The 26,440-nt window shown below is 32.8% G+C and overlaps 1 protein-coding gene across 1 annotated transcript in view; it reads right to left on the bottom strand.

The window, feature by feature from the left end:
* Nucleotides 1–19,604, bottom strand: part of LOC108910384 (netrin receptor UNC5B-b) — a 90,988-nt gene extending 71,384 nt beyond the window's left edge. The window contains exon 1 of the mRNA XM_018714970.1: nt 19,361–19,604. Coding sequence (XP_018570486.1) covers nt 19,361–19,604 — 244 coding nt within the window. The remainder of the gene's footprint in view (nt 1–19,360) is intronic.
* Between the last annotated feature and the right edge of the window lie 6,836 nt (nt 19,605–26,440).

The raw sequence follows: 26,440 nt of genomic DNA, 5'->3' as shown, positions 1-26,440 counted from the left end.
AGATACTAATAGAGACAATCAATTTGAAAGGACTTCACTGCATTAAGTTCTTAAGCAATACAGGAATCGCTTAAGAAAGAAAACACTATGTTTTGCAATGATGAAGAACATAGCATACCAAAGGATATTCTTGAGGATATTCTTGTTGCATTTGCTGACATCTTCTATACGCAACATATTTTCTAATGTGTCAGTGAATCTAACAGTGATGTTAAATAAATATTGGTAGCTTTGATGAGACTGAAGTTCGTAACATTCTGAGATAAATAAAAACTATACTAACTTTATGTCCTGATAATATCCCTCATTTGCATATACACGATTGCACATGTCTCCTTGCACGTCCTTTAACTGTGCTTTTAAACAATTGTTTGTTCGAGATACGGAAATTGTCTGAAGTGTGTCCAATTTAGAAAAAAGGCCATGCATCAAATGTTTTATATACTACTCAATTTATTTATGAAGCATTGGACAATCATAGGTTGTTGATTAATGAAATTAATTGAACTAGGTGGTCAATTCCGCTCTTATCAATCGAGCAGAAAATAGTATGTTGCAGTCAATGGCTTTAGATCTGATGAATACGTTGCCTCTTTTCGGGCACCTCAAGGAAGCAATCTAAAACCTCTGCTATTTAATATATTCATTAATGACATAGTGGACGTTACTGATGTCGAATGCTTGCTTTACACAGAGAATCTAAAAATTTATGGTGGTATATGATCTGTAAATGACTGCGTTAATCTTGTTAATTACTGATGTTCTGCAAATCGCCTTAGTGTAATTGTAATATAATGTACTATCTGAAGAAACATCCTTTAACGTAGAATTACATACTAATAAAATTATTTTTTGAAGATAGGCAATTTTCATTGATTTGGGAGTAACTTTTGACAGCCGCCCAATATTCACTAAACATAATAACAATATGTGAGATATTTGATTTTGCACATACAGTGTGCTCTGTCTTGTTGCTACTACTTTCTTGTTACTACTACTGTGTTTTATGTAGTAACAATACATAATGGGATTGCTAAGCCAATCATTTTTCAAGGATTTGGTGTTAACGTTACTACAATAGCATCATATTAATCAATAGCCTCCAATTTGCATATTCCCAAAACTAATATGTTAATCAATTTTCAGTTTGGTATATCGATATTGTAGCAGTTATAACTCAGCAAGTGACCAGCTAGAGTCATTTTAAATTAGTTCCGTTTTGGTAAATCACAGTATTTCTACTGTTAGATGTAAAATGAATAAACAAATTAATGTTAAGTACTCTTGTTCGTTCTCTTTTGACCAATCACGGTTATAAACATCCCCCTATACTCCACATTGGTACTAATTACATACAAGTAATTAAACTAAAATCTGTTTCAGGGATAGTAAGAGAAAGAGAAGGGAAAGACGAAAAGAGATAACAGGTATAATGATCAAAACTAAACGTGTAGGACTTGCTTCCAAAGGTGGTTATGGCAATCACGTCTGTTTATAGAGATACATATTAAACAAATAATATACGACATGACAGCGCTGTTAATTGAGACCCGTCAAATCCAGCCACAACGTCTAAATTAGAAATAGGAATAATTATCGAGGATCTCCATCGTGGGCGAGATTAAATAACATCCTCTCGTGCGTTAACTCACCCATTCTCACATATTTAATAACGCGTATGCAAATGGCAACATTTAAATCAGCCATTGTTACTGCCGGGGAAAGAGCGCTCGACTCTTTTATTAATATTCTTCGAACGATTATGGCGGAGTCCCACGCATCGGTAGGCCATAAGCAGGACAAAGTGCAATTAGCGAAAGCTCGCCGGCAATAAGATGCCAAACAGACGTCAGGCACGGCCTCCTATGATGTCATTTCTCCCGCGGATTTTTTCCAACCTCGGGGACAATGCGCCGAGCTCGGGAGTCGCCTTCTAGATATTATTGATGGCTGAATGGATGTGATAGAGTTTGTGCCTTTATGGAGCCGATATGCTACTTATCTCCACCTGTAACCAATTTGTGCTTCCTATGGGTGTGCGCGACTTCAATTAGGACCGTCTTTAGCGATGACAGGTCTATTGTTGGACGTAAAGTAGACGAAAACAGAATGGGGTATTAAATTAGTAACGCGCATTGTGTTCCCCGTGGAAATCTTTTATATGCACTGCCTTAAAAATCCTGATAATATAAAGGCCCGCCTGCGGGATCGATACGGTACGATTTGTATTTTATCCGATGGGTGTGCTGGTGTGTTGGAAATATGAACACTAAAAAATAATCACGTGCTTTGTTATGTGCATATCTTCTGGACTTGTTATATTTATCATTAAAAAAATGAATTTGGAATATCGTAGTGTTCAGATAAACTTTCTTCTTGTAAATATTTCCAAGCATTTAAAAAATAAGTTGTATTTCTTTCAGTATTTCTCGAATATAGTTATAATTATTTTTATTTTTTTGTTTTAGTACTTGAAGTTAAACTGATAGTTTCATTGAATTAAATATAAACCCCTTTTTGGTTCCACATGAAAATTTAATGAAAAAAAGTAATAGGTAATATATAATACACTTTTTTATTTTCTTTTGATGATGGGTCTTGCAAATTCCCACCGGATACACCTGCACCCTCTTGGATTATTCTACAACCCTCTGATGGGCAGATAGACACATGCACATCACAGATCTGCTGAAGAGGGATTCGAACCAACAGCTGAATACTTAAATCGATCCAACTTAATTCATGAGTCACATTGACATGAAATTCTGTGGGAAATGGATTTCATATATCAGAGATCCGAAACTATACGGTGGCAGGCTTACCCATAACTCCATTATATTATCATTTGAAAATATTTATTCAACTTTAACAAATATTGTTTGTTTTAATTTATTTTTATTTATACCGAATAAACGTAATTATTTAATTGAACACCACACATATTTTTAGATAATAATACCTGTTTGGTACAAAAAAACATATTCGTAATTTGTAATTTAAAAGAACCAAATTACTTTAAGCAGATAAGTAATTGTTTGAAACAAGAGGAAGTATTTAATATAACCAATATAAATTTCAACATTTAATTTGTTGCAATATAAAAAGTAATAATGTTAGATAGATCAATACCTAGGCTTTTTCAAAAAACGATTTGTCAAATAAAATAAATACATTATTCGGATGTTCAAATAATCCAGTCAATTTAAATAAATGTTACAGTTATTGATTTGAAAATAGTTTTTTTACACAAATATCTTTTTTCTGCGCAAGATTTCAAAAAAAAAACTAATAATACTAAAAATATTTTTGCACCACAAAAAATAAATGAAGGCGTTTGCTGCATGCATTTTTACCAATAAATTAAGAGGTACATTTTCTTATGCACCTTGTCTATTTTTACATAGTTTTTTAAAATACTGAAAATTTCATCCTATAAACAATTTAAGATATGTTCTTTGTGTTTGATATGTTTTACAAAAATAACTAATAAAACAAAGCGCGCTTCTAAATATAATTTAAAAAAAAGTTTATATAAAATGTTAGATTGCATGTGCATTCCCTAAATTTAAAATAATTAAAGTATTATTTAACAGTCCTTGCTTCTTTCGATAATTTACACAATACTGACAAAATTATTCATGATCTATTTGTTACTCACTTTCATCATCAAAACTTGAATAACACTGAAATTTAAAGTATTGGTAACAATCAATATACTATTGGGACTACATTGGATATGTCCGATTTTACCTAGTTTGGTTGTATCCTAAAATTTACATATCTATCTGGAAAATTGATGAAAATTAATGACGATATAAACTGTTGAGGTTTACGCATTGTAACTGATACTATTGACCGTTGTTGGCAAAGCCATCTAAACAATAAGATAAGACACTTCAGAGTTTCCGTAAGCCTATTAAATTAAAATTTAGAAATTTATAAAAATCGCTAATTACACAGACTGACAAAAGAATCTTGTGTTTTTGAGACGTGACCCTACCTATCTGAAGTAAAATTTTCCCCTGAATCCAAAAATGATAAACAAAACATTTTCTGACGTCTGAATCCTCCCCCCCACACCCTTCAATAATTAAAAATATCCAAACCAGTCATCCAACGAACCTTCTTTAGTAACATTTTCCGCTGAATCCGAAAATGATAAAAAGAAAATCCAAACTGGCCATCCAACCTACATATATCTTTAGTAAAATTCGCTGAATCTGAAAATGGCAAAAAAACTTTCAAAAATAAAAATTTTGAACCAAAAGTTCCCTTTGCTCGTACACTTATACTCGCCCCCAGATAGCATTTACAAATTGCGGTTAACAGATTTTTGAATAAAAGCTTACTCTTTTACAAAATGTTTTATGCTCTGAAATAACTTTAAGTTAGGTATTTTCTAAAATATGTATGTTAGGCGTCTACCAACCCAGGGTAAGTTATAACCTGGACCTGACGATCCCAAACTATTTATTTTGCCATTTTCGGATTCAGCGAATTTTACTAAACATAAGTATGTTGGATAGTCAGTTTGGATTTTTTTTTAATTTTCGGGGGGAATTGAGGGTGTGTGGAGGGGAATCCACGCGTCATATTTTTTTTTATCATTTTTGGATTCAACGGAATTTTTTTTTAAGATAGGTAAGGTTGGATGGCCAGTTTGGATTTTTTGAATTTTTGGGGGGAATTGAGGGTGTGTGGGGGAGAATACATACGTCCGAAAATTTTCTTTTTATCATTTTCGGATTTAGCGGAAAATATTACAAATAGGTGGGTTAGATGGCTAGTCTGGATTTTTTTAATTTTAATTTTTGAGGAGAATTGAGTGTATGTGGGAGAAATCCACACGTCAGAATTCTATTCATATTAGAATTCAGCGGAAAATTTTACTAAAGAGGTCACGTCTCAAAAACACACGATATTCCTTGTCGGCCTGTGTTTTAAGTAAAATTGTGAGGAAAATTATAATCAACGTTATTTTGTACAGGAAAAATATACTGATAAATAATTATTATTTGTAGCTTATACATTTATAGTTTAAACTTTTTATACAGGCTGTTTCAGAAACAGCTCCCGTAAATAGAGGGAGTGATATTACGACATAAAATAAGAATTTTTTGTCTTATGAACTACTTATGTCTATCTCTTGTTTTCACGATTCCGAAAATTTCCAAACGGTGCGAAATATTTTTATAAAATTTGATATTCCGGGGTTTTTAATGACGCCAAATACGCTGATCTAATTATGTTTTGTATATTTCATAGAGGGCGCTAGTTATGCTACATTCGTATTACATTCAAGTTCTAATTTTTTTAAAGTTAGGTTTTTTACCATTCGCGCACCAATTTCTAATGTACAATTTTATTTTCTAAAAATAATGTACTCTTGTTAGAACTTCCTAATGTGGGCGGTTTTCAAAATAAGTGACTTTTCTAAAAGTAGACTTATGTCAAAACTTATAGATATATGTGCCTTAGTAATTGTTAGTGACTGTAGTGTAATTAGTTAATTACAGTCACTAAAATTTTGATATAAAGTTAAGTAGAGTTTAAAATATTACTAAGAATGTATGCGTTTATTAGACATCCATTTACGGGAGGTCTTTCTGAAACACCCTGTATATATAATTATTTTTGTGGTATTCAAACATTTACAATATTAATTCCAGCAATATAAATGGTATTGTTAAACACAACTTTTAAGCAGTTTTATCAACATTACTCATCGTTTCTTTAATAAAATTGAAACTACTTTTTAATCGTTTGGAACATTTATCATTAATCTCTGTAAGTTGAGGTAACAAGAAATTAATGGCCGCTTGTTACGGCTTAATGTGGAAATTTTAATTTCGAATCGGTTATTAACTGGTATTACCAGGCCACAATCTCCAGTATAATAAAAAAGTAATAAAAGGCAGCAAGTTTTGGGGAACACAATGGATCCCTTACTACGTACGCCATAATAATAAATAATCAGGAGACAGGTCTGCGTTTCCTGTGTCTGCCTACTCCTATCCACTTCCGCTGCGCTCGTATTTATTTCTGGATTCACGCGCGGGTCCTCACCGACCAAATCTCGCTTTTATTAAAATTTTAATTATTTTAAGCTGAACGTGCAGGAACTGTTTTATTAAGTTGGCAGGGAATTCACTGTGTCCTACATAAACCTCTAAAACAAAAAAATATACTTATGAAATTAAAGAAAATAAGGAAACTAGATTCACTGATTAATATAATCAGTCTGGGCTTGTTCTTTAGAGCGCAAGAAGAAAAATATTGCGCATGGAACTCAGTTATTAGTAGATCAATTAAATCACTAAAATAAAACAAATGCATTCATCGAATAAGGTCTGTGATGCTTAGATAGGCGGTTGGTATCCCAAAAGGCAAATAAGTAACCTCGAAGTACCCGCTACATCGGTGTAAGAATTAATTTAGTTCACAAGTTTACAAAAAGTGGTTTGTTAAACCTAAAACTTAAAAAGTAACTCGTAATCAATAAGTTTTTCACAGAGCCCTGGAAATGAGTTTAAGCAGCTCTTACAACTTTTAGCATCTGAGGAACACCGGAAAGCTACCACTAAGACCTAAACATCGATCACCCACTCAATATCATAAGTGTATCCTGAAGAAAAATTTAATCCTATAGACCTGCAGTTTTTGATGGATACTAGAAAACGTTTTTTTTTCTGAATCCCCAAAATTTGCTACAACTTTACATTTGGTGGGCTTCTCTTTCGATATGGCCCAACAACCTGTGAAGGTAGTTGCAAATGAGTTGAGAAAAATGAAAATACTTCAATGGTATTTAGATATTTATCTTTAAATATACGTATAAATGGAAAATGAAGAGAAGATAATCTTCTACATAGATCGTAAAGAGACACAAAACGAAAGAGAATAACTAAAAACGACTGTATTGATTTACTCTAAGCTCTATATAAAATATAAGCGACTCTCTTGACACAACTGCTTTCACATCTTTCCTTTATATCATGATTGCAGATGGACTCCCTTGCAGGGTCGCATTCAGTAAGTATAAAGTTGTAACCGATTGTGTTGCTTCGTGGAGTAAAGATTTCTGACATCTATGGTTCCCAGAGTCCTGTAACTCTGTTAATTACTGGATTGTATAATCTTTATCTAGAATCATTCACTGTCACTAACTAAACACCGAAACACTATTGAATGATAGTGGAGTTTGACTTACCCTTCTACAGTTTTCTCGGAAGTTTCGTAACTTTTTAGCACTGCAAGCGAGCGAACGAGTTTTCCGAGGATATTTTTTTAATGTTTCTCCTCGCGATCATCAGGTCTCCCTCCATTTCATAGTTATAGCGCAAAATTTGATATACATATTTGGAAAATAAATTGAATATAGACAAATTCAATTTTATGGAAAGAAAAATAAAATATGCTAAACAATAAGCAATAAATTAATGACGGGTAGTAACAATAGGACGGATTTTGTCTTCGTATGTCCAGGATATGCTTGTGGCATTGGAGGTGTGGATTGTACTGTGCATGCACAGTGTCTGTGGGTTGGGAATTTAGGTTTACGCCCTACTGAATAAACTTGTATCACTCCCTTGTCTGCTGTGCAGGGTGAGTTTATCTCGCGGTCCCCGCGCGTAAGCTGTTGATTTGATTTTGACTTAAATCCATAGAATGTAGAATTTTAGGTAATTTTTATGTTTTAGAGGTGGTTTTTTAGTGTTTAACTGAAAGGTTGGAAGGGTTGATTGAATCTTATTATACTCAAAATACCACACAAATATGATGCGTCGGTTCCTTTCCAAAGCTGTACCAACGAAAACAGTAATTGTATGACAGTATTCGAAGAAGTAGATACTAAATCAACAGTCCGTTACCCTTCTGTTACAGTACGTTGTATGAGAACGACAAAACAACAGTTTCAAAGTTATTAAATCATAATATCGGATATGTGACTAATAATGGATACAATCTGATACTAGTTAGTTGCTGACATTAAAATTGATTTAATGAGACTTGTATCTATTGTACATACAGGTACGGAAAGTCCTCATGGTTCATCGGCCGTTACGTGAGAGCGATAAAGTAAGTCATAGAAATCCGTGCTATAGAGAAGGATGGCTATAATGAAGGCGTCTCATAGTCACCGCCGGTTTCGCCCTTCCATAAATAACATCCACTTCCACATGTAATTCAGCGACCGGTGGTCATCTTTGTTTTCGTCGTTTGGCTTTTCTTTAATAGATGTCACTACTTATACAATTCCTACTTCGGTATTCCGATATGTTAATACAATCCGTTAACAGAGGGCATTGCTTTCCTTGAGAAATTCATTCAAGTTTTTGTCCGTTTTTATCACACTTTGACGCCATGCCGGTCGCCTTGTGCGAGGTCAGGTTTTAGAGTGGACCAGTTTTCCAGTGGCGTGCAGAAGTGTATTTTTAAATCATTTTCGAACTGCCCTTTTTGATTTTTTCTTTACAAAATTGTATTCGTAAGAGTCTGTATATGTCTTCACATGTATCACCTCATTGATTTTTTTTATTTAAAAATAATATATTATTCCAAACCAATATTACTAATATACAGGATGGATTAAATTGAATTTCCCATTATTTGGTAAAGAGTACAAAGTNCAACAAGATCAAACGATTATAGTCCCGATCATTCTTGGAGCAACTGGAGAAATTCCAAAAAATCTTGGACCGAACTTAAAATCCATCAACCTGAAAGAAAACATTATAAATAAATTACAAAAATCTGTCATCATAGATACCTGTAGCCTTTGTAGAAAGACGCTCTCTACTTACCAGGACATATAAAACCCACCACCTACACCTTCTATGTGCTTGAGGCTATTCCGCACCTAGAAAGGAAACCGATAGATAATATCGTGAGAAACTAAATAATAATAATAATAATAATGGTTTATTGACCAAAAATTACAAATTATAATTCTATAATTAGTGTGGTCAATAGGTCATAGATCAGCTGAAGCTGTTCTTCCTCAAAGACCTAGAAAAATAAAATTTGTATTTTTTACATTTTTCCCAATCTATACCCAAAATAGAAACAGTATATATGAAACATTTAAAAAATATACAAGTTTGAGCACTGGTCATTAAATATAATTTTAAATATTTTTTGATTAAATGAGGCTAAAGAGATATCTTTTAGGGAGACAGGAATGTTATTATATTCTTTTGATATCTGATATGAATAGGAGTTTAATAGCTGTGTATTATGTTTGGGAATATCTATAGCAGTTTTTTGACGAGTGTTTGTACTGTGAATATTTGTACGATATGTAATTTTCTTTCAAAGATAAATGGGGCTTCTTTTTATTATAATTTTATGAAATAATGTTAATGCATGTAATTTTCTACAATTAGACATATTTAATTTCTGATGTATGTGAAATAAAAATGTTCCTAAAATATGTGTTTTTTCTGTCTGAAATTTTAACCTTATCATAATTTTACGCTTTGGTAAAATTAGAAAATTAATAAAGGTACAATCGTTTTTCTCTAAAACAGTCAAGTTTTGAATTCATATAATGAAATTTTTTGGTCAATGATGCAAGTATGTATTCGACTATTAAATTACAAAAGTTATTTCCCTAACACCCCGTATACATTCTGCAGTGGTAGCAACAACGTTATTATTAAGAATAAATCCTATATACTTTTATTAATCGTCTTCAGGGCTTTGCAAATTAACTATTGCTTTTTGTTTAATGATTCTAAGAAGTTTATATAAACATAATTCCGGGAATGCTTTCTTTTCATGATAGAGGGTGTCAAACTTTTTTAAAAAATCGTTTTTTCGTAAAAATCTTAATAATCCTTTAGCCGATTTTGTTGAAATTTGGCAGTTGTTATTTATTGTAGAAAGGGGCTAATTTAGCCCTAATTAGATTAAAATTATTAAGTCCGGTGACGTCCCTGGGGCATCCTAACCAATATTTTTGACAAAAAAATGTGCGCCACTTACTCTTTAAGACTTTTATAATTTTTCTCGCATGAAGTAAATAAAAATGCAACTTTTTTCTCTCTTGAATTTCTTTGTTTCAAGTTTCCTATTTTGAGAAAAAAGTACTTTATTGCATTTGATTTCGATCGAGCAAAAGGCGTGGATGTATATTTAGCAAAATTATATGCTCTAAAACATCCCCGGTGTTTTTCGGTTGAGAATTACGGCTTAACGACCTGACAATTGAAGGCCCATTAAGCCGCAGAAGGTGCTTAAAATCCAACAAACATTCCAGCAAGTTCTGATTACGTTATGATTTCAGTTTGATTATAAATCACTCCGACCGTAATCACCTGAAGTGCTGAAAACCGAAAGGTCTGAGACCGTGCCAAATGCACCACTCGAACTCGCCAACACTAATTAAAATGGCTGGTACGCATGTAAGTGAACGCTGAAAACAAAAATTACCCTTACTGAAAGTCCGCTTCATTACATCCAGCTTTAAATACCCGGAGGCCGGGCCCGAATTAACATTAAATGAGATTAAATAAAACCCCGCTGCTGCGAACGCGTCAAAGGTGAAGCAGAAATGAAACACTTTCGTCCACTTTCGCGATATATAAAAATATATAGCGTAGTTGAATATATTAAAACTAAAAGAGCGTATTCTAGCAAAACGAGTTAACGAAGCATTTTCATAATTTCATTCGTGTGCTTTAAAAAAATAAAAGAGTACCTATACCTTAATAAAATAGTTTGGTTAAACCTACTAGATGTCACTCTTTATATTTCACTGATAGTTCATTGAAAAGAGCTCTCGAAGGAAATAAATCTAAGCTAAGCTAAGCTATTGTTGTCAATATCAATTATGAGTGTAGATTAAAAAATGGTACCTCTTATTCTAAATTTAAATTTCACCATGCTAATTATGATATTATTAACAGGGAAATTAATGACATAAACTGGCATAATTTGTTTTTGGATATTGATGTCGATGCCGCAGTGAACCGTTTTTATAGTATTATTCACCAGATCACACGGCGCTTTGTCCCCCAAAAAAAGATAAATAATAAATTTCCCCTATGGTACTCAGCGAATACGAAATCCTTAATTAAAGAAAAATATAAGTTTCATCGGCGTTGGAAAAAGTTTCAAAATAATTTGGATTATGTTCTAACGCTAGAAAAGCCGTAAGACTCGCTATTAAGAAGGATTATCGCGATTATGTCGCTAACACTGAAAATAACATAAAAAGCAATTGCAAGTCATTTTGGTCTTTTGTAGCAAATAAAAGGCAAAATAATAAATTACCCAATACAATGTCATTTAATGGAAACGTTTTTTCTGATGATGAGAATATCTCCAATGCTTTCTCTTTTTACGTTGGTAGTGTTTATGAACCCCCTTCTACATCCTCTAATGTTACAAAATCTATTGTACATCCCTTAACGTGCATAATTGATTATATAAGTACATCTGTAATTGAGAAGCGTCTAAATAAACTTGGCATCAGTAAGGGTGCGGGTCCAGACGAACCGCCAGAAATATTTGTGAATTCTTGCAAAACATCGCTCTTAATGCTTCTTTACTTACACTAAGTCACCGTCTGAAGGTGTGTTTCCTAGCACCTGGAAAGAGGCTCGTGTTGTGCTCGTTTATAAAGGAGGATGTAAGAGTGATGAAACTAATTATCGCCCAATTTCATTACTATCGATACCTGCTAAGATATTTGAGGCTATTATTACAGAGGAACTTTTGTTTCAATATAAAAATATTATTATAGAGGAGCAACATGATTTTTTCCAGGGCAGGTCGGTTACTACTAATAACTACTACTATAAACTACTACTATAAATCATATGTACAAAAAATAATTGAAATTCTGGAAACCCAAAATTAGGTAGATGCCGTGTATACCGATTTCCCCAAGGCCTTTGATAAAGTACACCATCCTACATTGTTCGTAAAGTTGGAGAATATCGGTATACATGGAAATCTATTAAGATGGATAAAATCCTATTTAACTAATAGGTGCCAATGTGTGTCTATCAATAACTCTACGTCAAATTTTGTTCACGTTACGTCAGGTATACCGCAGGGTTCTCATTTGGGATCTTTGCTCTTTTCTTTGTTTATTAATGACATTGGCTCCTGTTTCCGCTACTCTGAGTATGCACTTTATGCCGACGATCTGAAAATATTTTCAAGAATTTCATCAATTGCTGACTGTCTGAATATTCAATCTGATCTCGACCGTTTCGCCAATTATTGTAATTTTAACAAATTGTTCTTGAATATTAATAAATGTCAATTCATTAAATTCACCCGTCTAAGAAATAATATTGATTTTAATTATAAGATAAACAATACTCTGCTACAAAAAGTGGATTCCATTAGGGATCTGGGTGTTACTTTGGATTCTAAACTGTCCTTCGAAATTCATGTTGAAAATGTTGTGCGTAAGTCTTTGCGCAATCTTGGATTTATTTTACGTGTAACCAAATCCTTTCGTAATCCCAGGTCCTTAATCTTATTATATAATTCCATGGTCCGATCTCATCTTGAGTTTGCGACTTTAGTGTGGAATCCTCAATATCTTAAATATATCGAACGTTTAGAAAAAGTCCAACAAAAGTTTATCTATAACTTAAACTATCGATTTAATAGGCACTTGCTACCACTAAGCTATGATTCGAATCTGCAGCACTATAGACTGTTAAAATTATCATCCAGAAGACATATCGCTTATGTTCTTTTTTTATATAAATTATTTACCGGGAAAATTCACTGCAGCTACATTTTGAGTTCACTATCATTTAATGTTAAACAATATATTTCGCGCTCCTCAAATTTATTTTATCACTCTGCGTATGCCTCCAATGCTGCAAATAACTCCCCTTTTAGTATGTTGCAAAAAATTTATAATTTGTTTTTTAATCATATCGACATTTTCAGCCTCTCCTTCAACTCGGTTAGACGCCAAGCTTGCTTGGTTTTTAATTGAATGGTTTTTATCTTCTCTTTTTTCTTGTTGTGCTTTGTTTTTTGTTTCTTTTGCCCTTAATCATATCATTTTGTCAAAACTAGGTAATTACTTATTAATATTGATTGTTTACTTACTGTATTACTACGTATATTGTATTATTGTAACTTGTTATTCTTATTTGATTTTAGTTTTGTACACACACTGCTATTATTATATTTTATCTATAGTGCACCCTATAACTTGTATTGTTTATCAATATGTTGGATTGCCAAATCTGTAAATAAATAAATAAATAAATAAAAATAAGCTCTATACTGTTAAGGTAGTATGTCTTATGCAACAATACGATAGCACTTTGCCATCGATTTTCAAGATTATATTATATTTTCTTTAAATATTTACTTCCAACAGATGCTGAACAATCCAGAAAGAAACAAATTGTTGAAATTAGGAGGACCCATGTCAAACGTATGCTTTCATAGAAACGACACAATTGCTACTGCTTCGCTTTACATGTTGGAACAAAATTGTTGCTGCTTCAAAATCAGCAGGGAAAATCTGGTCCCAATTAACGGGCAATCAAGACTTCCTTTTTAACGCTAAATATAGAACATTTCATAACGCAATAAACGAGAACAACTCCGGAAACCTGGAAGCTGTAAATTTGACTTGTTTATACAAAAATAAACTGGGAATAACTAGAAGGATCAAAATAATTCCGCTAAAAAAGAGAAATAAAAGCGTAAAGGAATTTCTAACGGTTTTATGGTTTTAGTGGGACTTGCTGACGATAGGTTTACAACTTGCTTTCTTTTTAATGTGTAGATATCAAAGACGAATTGTTACAATTTGTAGAATATTGTCCTAACATTGTAACAAGGACATCATGTCAACAATAAAATTAATTCACTATCGTAGGTGCACTCTCACTAGAAAATACTGGGAGAATGGATCTCCTGTTAACACTAGTCGAAGCTGGTACACATATACGTATACATACATAGAGGGTTAAGGACTGAAGGCAGTAGTGATGGCCGTTGATCATTGTGCAATTAAATTTATAAGAAAGAATAAAGAAGAATTGCTATTTACCCAGACAGTAAGGCCTATCTTACTGTCGGGGTAAATAGCGATTCTTCTTTATTCTGCCCTAGCAGAATGTAGTCAACTCATATTAGATCAACGCTAAATGGCGTGAGTTTGGTTGCTTTTGTAAGGTTAGGAAAGGAAAATCACTTTAGCTTGTGTACCAGAGATGAAGAAAAAAGGAACAACGAGAAGGATGATCCATTAGCCACGGCAGTTTAATCTATGAACTCGCAGGAATCAGAACCATCCTGCGGCATTGGCAGATGCATTAAAATGATGTCTATAGAAATAAATGAAGGAAAAGGTCAAAGAGTGATGATAGATTTAGTTAAACTATAAAACTCTTTAAATCATAGAAGAAGATGACTGTGTATGACAAGGTTAGCAGTAGGACTGCTAATATTGTAGACTCAAGAAATATTTGTGTAATATTAGTTCGACAGAAACCAACTTATGTAAGTTATGTCAGGAGAAACAGGAGACCGCAGCTCGTATATTGTTGAATGTGAAGAAACAACAATGATGTGCTGTCTATTGTTGTGAAGAGCAGAACTGGGAGCCGCTGTTCAAGCTCAGGTGTCTTATTAAAAGGTTACATTAAAGACACAAGATTAAATATACATATTTACAATTCAACTAGAGGTCGACATGAAAAGTAATTGTGTAGGTATTTACTTACATACAGGGTATCCCAACGAAAATGTGACCCCCCCTATAATTGGAAAACCGAATAATATTTCAAAATTAGCCGAGACCCGTCGATTTTTGTTCTTGGGGGGAGCTTTTTTGACAGTCAAGCCAACTCGATATGTTCATCCCCCTAATGCCTAGCAACCCCAACTTAAAACCCCACTTGTGGCACATCATTTTAAAGCCCTTTTCATTGCGAATACAGTGACGTACCGTTTTTAGAAATCGGTTGAGATTTGACAGAATTATTGGTTACAAACGAAAAGATGACAAACCAACTTACGCGTAGTAATTTCTACACAAATGCCCACCACTAATAAGTTTTTCATCTACTACACATGACCGCATTACCTAATTGTTATTGATGTGTCTATCAGTTTACAAAAAAGTCAGAAATGAAATAAAAAAGCTGAAGCAAATAAAACTAGATACTAAAATAGTTATTAGTAGAAGATACTTAAGTTTATAGGAATTCAGACCTTTTCAAAATAACAAAAAATCAGTACTACAAAAAAAGTCGGTGTTTTTTGCTTGTGACCAAGAAATCGTTAGTTTCAGCCGTTATTGAAAGTATTAACGTGACTGAACAAAAAAATGCAATATTTTTAAAATACAATTTTTTATTTAATTTTAGAATGATGTCTCCATATTTTTGCATAATTTTTACTCTTATAAATTAGAACTTTTAAAAGTTTTTACGTTTAAATAAATATACTTAGAATTTATTTAAGAGTAACACTTCTCTACCTCAAAACACCTTTTACATCTTCCTCACACCTACTCCTACTTTTTTATAAATTTTTGTATTTCAATGATTTTCTTAATTTATCACTTTGCTTTTTTACCCAGATACTATATACAGGGTGTATCTAAATAACACCGAAAAAATGTGATGAAAATTAATAGAGGTTTTTGGCATAACATTTTTTTTTTAAATTACGCCCCTACAAAAATAAAAAAAATGTTTTCCTTTTTTTATCTTCAAGCTATCAAACTTTATTAAGTTTGGTTTCTTTCTTTTCTGTTTCTTATTAGATAGAAACAGTAACAATAAATGACATTGAAATTTTTTTCTATGGATTCCATTGCAAAGAACTGGCCACTAGGTTTACACTCGTGTTAAACAGCTCATCTTTTTAAAAATTTCAATATTTTTTTTCTCATAAATCCTTAACTTTACGAAAAAAACTTGAAGGGATCAAAAAGTTAGTAAATGAATGAGGCATTTTAGACATACTTTTTAAAAGGAAAAAATTTTATCGAAAAGAAATTATAAGAAAAAATGTCATAGGGGTTGATTATTTCAACATCTTACAAAAATACTTCAGGGTTGAACAAATTTCAGAATCTGTAGTTTTTTTAACAGATAATGTTCACCAAGTTTGATATACATGGAAAATAAAATGAAAAACATTTTTTTTTTAATTTTTGGGGCGAAACTTTTCAGGGGAGAGTTTTTTCGAAAAATTCTATTCCAATAACCCCCATTAATTTTCATCAGAGAATCGCCCCTTACATTTTTTCGGTGTTATTTAGGTACACCCTGTACAACAATGGCATGTGTTGGACTGATATTTATGTAAATATATAAGTTTGGCTCTAATCTAAAAATAAATGAATAAAATCTACATCTAAATAAACGCGTTTGCATTTTTTCGCAAACGAGTGGCTGTATAAAATAACAGTAAATATAAATGTAATAGTTTAGCGATGTGGTATGCTAAACCGATCGTTCTGGCCCAAACATTAGTGTGGTATCCTGATTCAGTAGACGTGTGCATTTTATTACCTGAATTTCGTGGCAAAAGTATTTGGAGGTATTCCAAGAGAACAAGTCAGTATTTACGGCCGGATTCGGTGTGGAGAAATTGAGATAAAAAATACGCTTTTTGATGTTTTACGAGATTGCAATCTAGATATCCTCTGAAGTATATGTCCTTCAGAAGATTAAATCCTGCCGACAAATAAAAGGTACTTCTCCCTCGGACGCAGCAGCAGTGATTGCAGGATTTTTAAAGTAATAATAAGGCGATTGTTATAAAATACCTGGAAGACTCGACTGGAGGATTTTAAAAGAATTCGCTGGAGTGCCACTTAGACGAAATTGTTCGGTGAGAGCGTTCAATTTATTTTTATTTTATATGTCCTGTTACAAAGGGCCGATAAATCTAACAATACTATTTATAGAAATGTAATTTTGTTGAATTCGAGTTCGTCCTATCAAAAAGCCATTGTTTGGTCTTATTCATCAAAAGATAGCACCGTGTTTTGCCCAGAAATTCAATACCTTTGTATTCTTGAATAAACGTTACATCGTCAAACTAAATACTAACTACGTCAACAGAAGAAAAATCGAAAACTGACCATTTGTTATATTTTTACGACTTTTCGAATTCCGCTCATTCAGAATATCATTCATATTCTCTTCAATATGAAAAATATTTTGTATTCTTACTGTTCTATTATCACCCTTGACAATCACGTAAAAAACAGCTGCTATAAACATAGCTTTTTGTTCTCACATTTTACTTGGAATTATTTCATCAGGTAGGCTCCCTTTTCGTATGGAATTAATAAATATTTGCCCTTTTGGTATATTTTGCATACTTAGATTTTTGGTATCTAAGAACATTGCTTGGCATCATTTGATAAAATCTAGAAAAAATTCAGTTTGAATTATCTTAATACCTACCTTCAAAGTAGCGTAGGGATATGGATGTTACTTAATAATAAAGTATGTTTCTCAATTTTAAAGTGACGTGCTTGAGATAAACAATAAAGATTTATATTTTAAATACCATATAACTATACAGGGTGATTAACAACTTATCCAAAAACGTTTGAGAATAGATGGTGTCATGAATAATGGCGTCAATATAGTAAAAAAAAAAATTTGTAACATCCTTATAGTTTCCGAGAGATTTGTTGAAGTTGTAGTATTTTCAACCCTTACATCGCTAGGCTACTGTAGTCTCTAGCGTCATTCGCGCTGTGCGCTATGCGCAATGCGTTCTCTCACCATGTGCCCCCAGGCTATTCCTAATAAAGTGAAATCCGATTTTAGTATTAACGTTTTTGCGATAGTGTTTACCTTAGTTTTTCAAGTGTCAAACATGGCTCACGTGTGGCTCGGAGTTGATGCATATTGTTTTAATATTGTTTTAATTTATGGCGAAGCAAGACATCATTTGTGTTATGGTGAACATTTGTGTTAATTCGTAGACACTGGGTAAGATGGGCCCAAATGTGTTTACATGTCGGTGGACAAAATTGTGAACAGTTGTAATATTAGGTATATCAAATTATTCTATTAATTCAAACCACATAATAGTTTTATTAATTAATAATAACAATAGCGGCAAAAACAGTTGAATTTGCTGATATAAAATAGGTGTTAGGTATAAAATTTTATTTATTTCTTTCCTTTTTTATTTTTTTTTACAAAATTTTATTTGCAAGATTTCCCTGAACATTCAAAAAGTTCTGAATCACCCTATTGGTGATCTATTGGTGACATAAACTTGTACAGCTAAAAACCCCCATTTTTTTCTATATCTAAAGGTAGTTTTAGAAAAAAGTGAGTGTGACGCTATCAATTTTTTATAAGTCTACATAAACCATTTATATCCAGAAACGTGTAACAAACTCGGTATCGATAGTTCTTCTGGTTTAGAAAATATTACAAACAGAAACTTATCAACAAGAATTGATTTGATTTAAATTCATCCTTTTTGTGTCAGTTTTGGTTAAGGAATACCCAGTAGCAAATTGGTAAACTGTAGAATTTTCAAGCCGCTGAATATCTTTTAAAGCTCAATCAGTTTGTTTAATTCCAAATTGCTTTTTAATTACTTCTTTTCGATGGTCAAAGTCTTTTTCATTTTTGTTTTCAGTAAATGCGGTATACAGATTAAAAAAAAACTGAAGTTTCATGAATCAAACAAATTTTCGAACGGAGGTAGTTTTATATACAAGGTGTTTCAGACCACCCGTCCACCCCTTCTGAAATCAAGGGATATGAAAAATTTGATACCACCTCATAGTGAATGGACTATGCCGGATCGATTGGAGGTAGTTTCAACTTCCAGCTCCCACCGTAAGTGGCCTATTCAGACCGGAAGTCAGTTTTTTCAAATAGAATGGCACACTTTTTCTTATTGATCTAGATTCTACGCAGAAAACGAATAAATTTATGTAAAAAATTTTTTTCTAAATCGTCGTTTTCCACCCCAAAGTGCCTTCCGAAATGTGTGTTCCCCTGAGAAGTGACAAAAAATGATGCGCAGTATTGTACTACCAGGTAACCTAAATATGTACATTAACGAGGTTGTCTCCACTGTAAAAAATTTTTAAATTAATACATATATCTCAGAAAAGTTTTCATAGATTTTCGGTTTATTAAATCTTGTGTGTCTAAAATAGAACAAAGAATCAATTTTAGATGTACTTACTAAAAGAACGCCCTGTATATTAACGCTGGCTTACTTTACAATACATTTATATTCAAAATCAATATTCACTGCAGCTCGAGTGCCAATTTTGTAAACAAAAAATGAAATACTTCCTATATTTGCATTTTGTGTAAGCTTTCCCAAACCAACAACTGCAGTGACATACAGGGAAACGCACACAAAACATTAAGATCCCACAACTGCTGTTTGTTATGTCCCGAAACGTCAAAACGTTTGCCTTTCGATAAGAGTCCTTCTTTGACCACCGGCATTTCAAACCAACCACTGTTTGCAAACATCTCCGATGTGTAGAGGTAAACGATCTGGCAAAGTGTGTAAGATGCTATCAGGACAGTCATATGGTGGCTCTCGAGAGCGGAAAGTTTAGCTGCCAGCACGGGCTCCTGCTTGTTGCTGTCCATCGTTTAAGCCACACTTGAGGGACCGCGTTAATCGAAATGTGTGAGAGGCAGGTAGCTCCGATACATTGACAGCGGGCGGGAAATATGCATTTGGTGATGTCATTTTTATTATTATTATACACAGGTATCTAGTTATTAGACTACAGAACCTTAGAGGTTCACTACTTTCTTCAGTGTAATCTGTTAGAGATTATAATGTTTTTTATTGAATTAATTTGAAACAAAACGGTGTAAGCGAATTTTTTTCCGATCCAAATAAGTACAATGGTTATAACGGTATCTATTAGTAAAATAAATTTGCATGTAATCTCTGTATATGTCATATTGGAAAGCAAATAACTATAAAATATTTTGACAAACATTTTACAATTTTTTACAATAAAATTTTTATTTTGTTGCATATTTAATTTTCATTTTATAACAACAATCATTTTAAACAGAAGTGAAAGAATCTGCAATTAAATGATGACAAAGCCAAGTACCTAGAAGAACTGATTAAATCATTTATTTATTGTTAACTTCGAATTTTAGTAACACCTACCTACTTTATTAGTAATTTTATTTTCAAATATAAGAAATAAAAGAACTTTAAGAATATTAAGTAATTTTATTAATTAACTTCAGATTAAGTTTTTTGGCGATTGTTTTGGTATCAGTTTGAAATAGATATATAAAAGTTCTTCCATACTTTCTATCCTGCCTTTCGGATCTTTTTACCAGAGATGCTTTTTAATACTGTTCCTTCTATATACATTTAATGACTGTCGATTTAATTTTTTAAATTAAAGATATTTTTTTATTATTATGTTAAACCATATGACACAAAAAAGTAAAAAAATGCTCACCTTCTAAAGTGATGGTTTCCTCAACAACATTGACTTCTTTGTTATACACTAATGTTTAATAAGTAAAAGTCTAGATAATTTAACTCAGGAAAAGACGTAGCTCGTGAATCCGGACTGATTGGCAGTATTCTATCCATCTATCATAAAACTCAGTATTTATGTATTCTTGTACAGTGTGATAGCAATGAGGTGGAGCCTCATTAAATAAATACCATCTTCCTAAACGTACGTAAAAAGGTGGATAGTGCTTCAAGAAGAACTAGTAAATGATGTTCCAAAAAATTCAAATAATGTTGCTCAATCAGGTGAACACAGAAGGTCCTAATAAAATATTGTTCACAATGTTGCCTTAACATTAATAGAAAAGCTATTTTGAGAAGTAGTCTGCGAAATATATGAGAACTTTACCTACACTAGACTAATAGTAATTCACAAGAATCTTTAAAGAATAATTTGACAACAAAAGAACTGCAACAGAATATTTGTTGGTCATAAATTTATATCAAAAATGTAACTTATTTGCTATTAATATTTTATATAGGTATTAATTGTTGATGTTCCGATTAAGATGGGAATCATAATATTTATGTTATCAAATTATCAATTCTGGAAATTTCAGGTGTTGTTTATTTTCTACATTAAGAATTTTATTTGCTATGTTTACTTTATTCTGAATAGAATTTTCGATATAACCTTCTGTCGCGCTAGCAGATTTTCATCTCCCGTTTGGCTTCATTTTAATCTCCAATTGTTTTAATACCAAATGGAATGTTTTCTTTATCACTCGCTATTTACCTTTAAATGACTTAGAGACGGCAAAACGTCAAAATCTGCTGACAGATAACTGTGATACATATCCACAGATAACAGAACTTTCTACGTACATACCCACATTGTTTTTAATGCAAATTTTGAAATGAAAGCTTGGTTAAGTAAAGTTACTTTATGTCCCTTTACAGAGCCCTCTCTTCTTTTTTCTATTTAGATCAGCAACGACGCACTTTTCGAGCTAAAAAGTGATCAGAAACAGACATTTTCTAGAAAGACAGCACCCAATGAACTTTACATTGCAGCAAATTACTGGTGGTTGTAAAGTAATGTGACACTTTTGGAACTTACCCCTTTTGCGCGTACATTACCCTAACTAACAGCGTTTGTACTTGAAAGCACACCGCGCGTTATCAAATTTTCAACTAAATTCGTTGCCTTACGTGTAGAAAACACAGTTATGAACTTCGGCGGGCTTTATGTACCGGCAAGCAAAGCAACAACCGAAAATGCATATTACGCGCCTCCTGTAGCGTGCACTGAAGCGCAGAGCACGTGCTCGAGCCTCTCATGTTAATTGCAGAACTCGCTTCCGGTTAGAACGTACTACCAGTCGAGTAAACTCTTCACTGAAACTCTGTTTGTGTGTGGTGCTCGAGAGGGGTTCTTAAAAATGCTCACGTCCACAGCTTGCTCGTCTTGTTAGCTGCATTTTAATGCCTCCCGAATCGTTTACGAAGATGTACCCCGCTCCTGGCGCCGAAATTTAGGAGATTGTGTCTGTAGTTAAGAATATCTGTTTGTGGGGTAAAATTGTGGTTTAAATGGGCGATCGTGTGTTTTGAATTGAAATCAGGAGGACAACATTTTCAACAAATAACAACGACTTGTTATTTGATCTCTACCTTATCTAAATCCTAACACAATAGAGGATTTTTTCACGGTTCTGGATGTATAGATTTCTTATGCTCAAAAGGCTCTTTAAAAGTAGGTACAGATAGAAATTTATTGCAATGGTCAGTACAAACTTTGATGAAGAATGAAGTTGAAGGATTTAAAATTGCGAGACAACAAAGACAATTTTAATCAGAACAAATCATGCTATTTTTTCTCCAACTGAAATCCCCCTTTTAATTATTAATTTGTGCTTTGAAAATTATTCAAACCAAATGTGGACAATAAAGCAAAGTTGTCAAACATTAGTCGCCATATTGCTAATTGAGTTCGTTTGTGTTTGTTTGTAGTTTAATTTGCGGAAAACTGTAAAAATGGAATCTAATAAAGATTTAGGTGTACCTGAGGAGATACTGCAGTGTGCGAAAGAGGTTGCGTACTTTTCTCAAGAGACAAAATGAGGGATATGTACCGAAAAAATCGCGAGTATTTGCAAAGGAGCAAGTTGATTGCTTTTTGAATAGTGCGCCTGATAATTTATATTTGATGAAGGTAAACGTTTTAAAAATAAAAGAACAAACTTTTTAAAAAGCTTGTTTATAGGTCGTCCTAATATTGGGGGTTGCAGGCGCATGCCGTTCTGATGAATTAGTCAATTTAGCAATTGATAATGTTGAAGATGTAAAAATCTGCCATAATTATAAAAATTCCAAAACCAAGAGACCACGTTCTTTTATTGTGCTGGGAGACAATTATTTAAGCTTTTATCAAAAATATGTTGCTTTACGTCCAACCGGATTGGTAGAACATCGATTATTTCTGAGATATGTTAGTGGAAAGTGTCATCGAATAGTGGTCGGTATTCATAAAATCATAAAATCAGTGCCGTCCCGTAAGAAGTGACAACATTTTTGAAGCTGGAAAGAGTACAGTGAACACGCATTGCGACTGTAGTATAAAAATCCCGGGTTAGATCGAAAAAAAAATAAACGTAGTTTTTGCCAAAAATATGTGATCGTCATGAGGCATACCTACGTTGTATACATCTATTTTTAATTGTCGGGAAGGCACTGGCTACTAACTTTAAAGAGGGGAAATATGCTTTCATTTTATAAAACAAAAGCAGAGTAAATACACCTAACTTTATTATTTACGTACAACAGTCTTCAAATTAAACTTGTGACACATAGAAAGAACAACAAAAACATTAACAACCCTTTAACATAAAATGGGAGTGCCAGGCTCACCTAGAGCTCCTGTGGGGAAAGAGCATGGCAGAGAAACCCACGATCGTTGCTCTAACTACCCAAATATAAATACAAAACAACCGCTAACCAAAGGCATAAATTAAGATCTTTTGCTAATGTTAAATAACACCCGACTTATTTAATTTCTCACTAAATGTCACCTCACTCGAATTAGATATGCACACTTCAAGTAAAACTGAAGAGGTTTGGTGTTAGTTAGCCGGCAGGGCCGGAAGGTACTGGAGTCCGATACGGGAGGCAATCCAACTATGAGTTGAGATTTCGGAAGATCCGTTTTAGCAATCCTTTTTTTGTATTTAATTATTCTTTTTACAGATTCATTCCTCACGGGCGAAAATGTTAGTAAATCCAACAAGGCTCTTATATGTGTATGACATAAAGTGAGCACAAGAAATGCTTTATTATTTGTTTTTCGAACAACGTAATAATGATAAAACAAGTTAAATTTGAAACAAAGGAGTTGTTATTGCAATATCTGGGCAGTCACGACAATATATACTTACATATTTTAACATGTAATAAATAATGAGCAATCGTTAATAATAATTGTAACAATTTTACTTTAGAAAAATATGTGCCCTTGAATATAAAGCAATGGAGGCTAAACATACAAAGAAGAATTGTTATCATTAAACATCTATAACCATCACAATCATAAGATTACATAGAACAATGAACAACAAAGTACTTAGAGAATATTACCTGCTAATTAATACGGGTTAAACACTTTGATTTTTCACTATTTTGCCACACTGCCCGCCGATCGTCTTACTCCCATCTCCACCCTGGTCCCACTTCAACTATTTAGGCTTCCTTCCAGAATTCCCCACCTAAGCGTTTGTTTTTTGCGCTTCCTTCTACCAACTGTCAATATTACGTTTTCATTATTATACAACACCCATGTAACAGGTGACGTCGAAGTTGATACGATAAGTATGGTTTTGCACATGACGAACTTCTGCTACCCTTTTAGTTGACGGCGGTGGTGACCTCACTTGTCTTAAAATATACGAAGGATGGAGATCGAGCAATGTTGGGGAAGGCTACATTGAAGACTCACTTTTGAATAAAGAAAATATTGCAAAAACTGAAAGTTGATAGTGGTAATGATAAACCAAGAACCGTTGCCATTTCTGATTTCACAACATCTCAAAATAATATAACTATTAATGAAAACGTGTTGGACTGCTTTGAGAATTGCTCCAAGAATGAGGCTAGTGGCAGTTTCAGTGGTTCATTTAATTTCAATACTTGTTCAACAATACTTGTTATTTAATATCAATGTGGATAAACAAAAATTATTGTAAATATTGTTAAATAAACTTTTATAAATTAAAACTTGATTAACACTTTTAAACTAAGGATTAAAAGTGTCAACGTTAGCTCCTAGAATTAAAGTGAATACTTTTGTAGCTAGGATACCATTTTTTTTCTCAGTAAGGTAAATATCAACCTTAGAGGCTTCTGACAGTCACAGTTTTTTTATGGTTGGAGAAACATGATCTTTTTTGTGGTGATATGCCAACTTTAATTTTAAGTGCACGTTTTTTCAAATGAACTCAGTCAAGGTCTCAAAAAAAAAAGAAAATAATAAAAAAATTGAGTCTGCTTACAAAGTCTTTTAAAATCCAATAAAATAATAATGGTGTTAAATTTTCTTTAAGTAAACGTCATCTACTGTTAAAATGTTACATTTTTTCCTGTAAATTTTCCATGTTTAGTATAAATAAATATAACTGTTATGAGCTAAATCTATTTTAAAATTTCAAAGTTTTGAGACATTCCTTTAAATTTGAAAATAAAAAATTAGGCACGTATAACAAATGAATTATATACATGCATTTACTGATACCGAAGAATTCGTATTATTTACACAATTAACACAGGATATGACAACATTGTAGATGTATTTCTGTAGACTTCTAAGAAATAGATGCCAGAACAGAACCAATATTGTTTATTTTAATACATTAGAATAATGTATTCACTATTAAATGTTATTTGAAGAAGTAGAAAAATATAAATTTCTCCTGAAATATTTATTTTCCCGGGGTAAACTTTGAAACAAAAATAAATAAGTAGGACCAAGTTTTCTCATTTAAAAGAAGTTAGTAAATAATCTTTTTCTCTTCGCGATGAATTTCTTGAAAGTAATAAATTAAATCCTTTGATTTTCCCGTATAGATCAGTTCAGGTAATGCTGTATTAAATTAGTTTAATAACTGACTTTTCGTATAAAAATTAGATGTAAATAACATTAGTGCCTTAGTAATTAAAGCGTTTGAATTTAAGGAGGTAGATAGCTTCCTGCTAAGGTTTACATTAGCGACAAAGGAAGGAATGAAATGAGTCGTTTTTGCTTAGGAAACCGGATGAAGACAAATTTATTTATTACCTTGTACCACTGAAGTTGAGAAAATTATATGTCTAGCGCGACGCCAGGCGTCAAAATGGTTTATTTATTCTGCATATGTTATACATTGTGTATTCTAAGCAATAAAAAAGCTAGGGGCAAATATTATGATAATAATTTAACACATACCATTTCTCAGACTTATTAAAATTTCATTTAATTTAAGTTTTTCCGTGTAGCTGTCTATTTGTCACTACAGTATATTTTTTGTATTACAATACAGGTATTCAAATCAAGTCTTACTGTTACTTTATGGCGTATTGGTGGATTTATTGATGTTTAATTTTGCATATATATATTTTTTAACTATTTTATTTGTGTTGCTTTAGAATAATCCCTGTGACAATAATTCGACACGTGTTTTTCTGAGACTGCACGCGTAAATAAGCGCCTCAAAACATTAAAGGTAATTTAATCCCTACATCAGAGGACAAGAGTGTTTTCATAAGCGGGAAAAATAATAAATCTTCGACGGGGGTCGTCTCGCATATTAAGGAGATCACAGAGCCTTTATATTTCTCTCGACTATAGCACCCCTGTTATAATTTTCACGGATACCTTTGAGTTGTCACTTTCAGAGCTGACTTATTTTCGCACTTCCTTCTCGAGTGCATCCGAATCATTTTCTTTCGTTATTTAGACGGGGGG

This window comes from Anoplophora glabripennis, unplaced genomic scaffold (genome assembly GCF_000390285.2).
Source record: "Anoplophora glabripennis isolate ALB-LARVAE unplaced genomic scaffold, Agla_2.0 scaffold438, whole genome shotgun sequence".
NCBI lineage: Eukaryota > Metazoa > Arthropoda > Insecta > Coleoptera > Cerambycidae > Anoplophora > Anoplophora glabripennis.
This window is presented reverse-complemented; position numbering and strand designations above follow the sequence as displayed.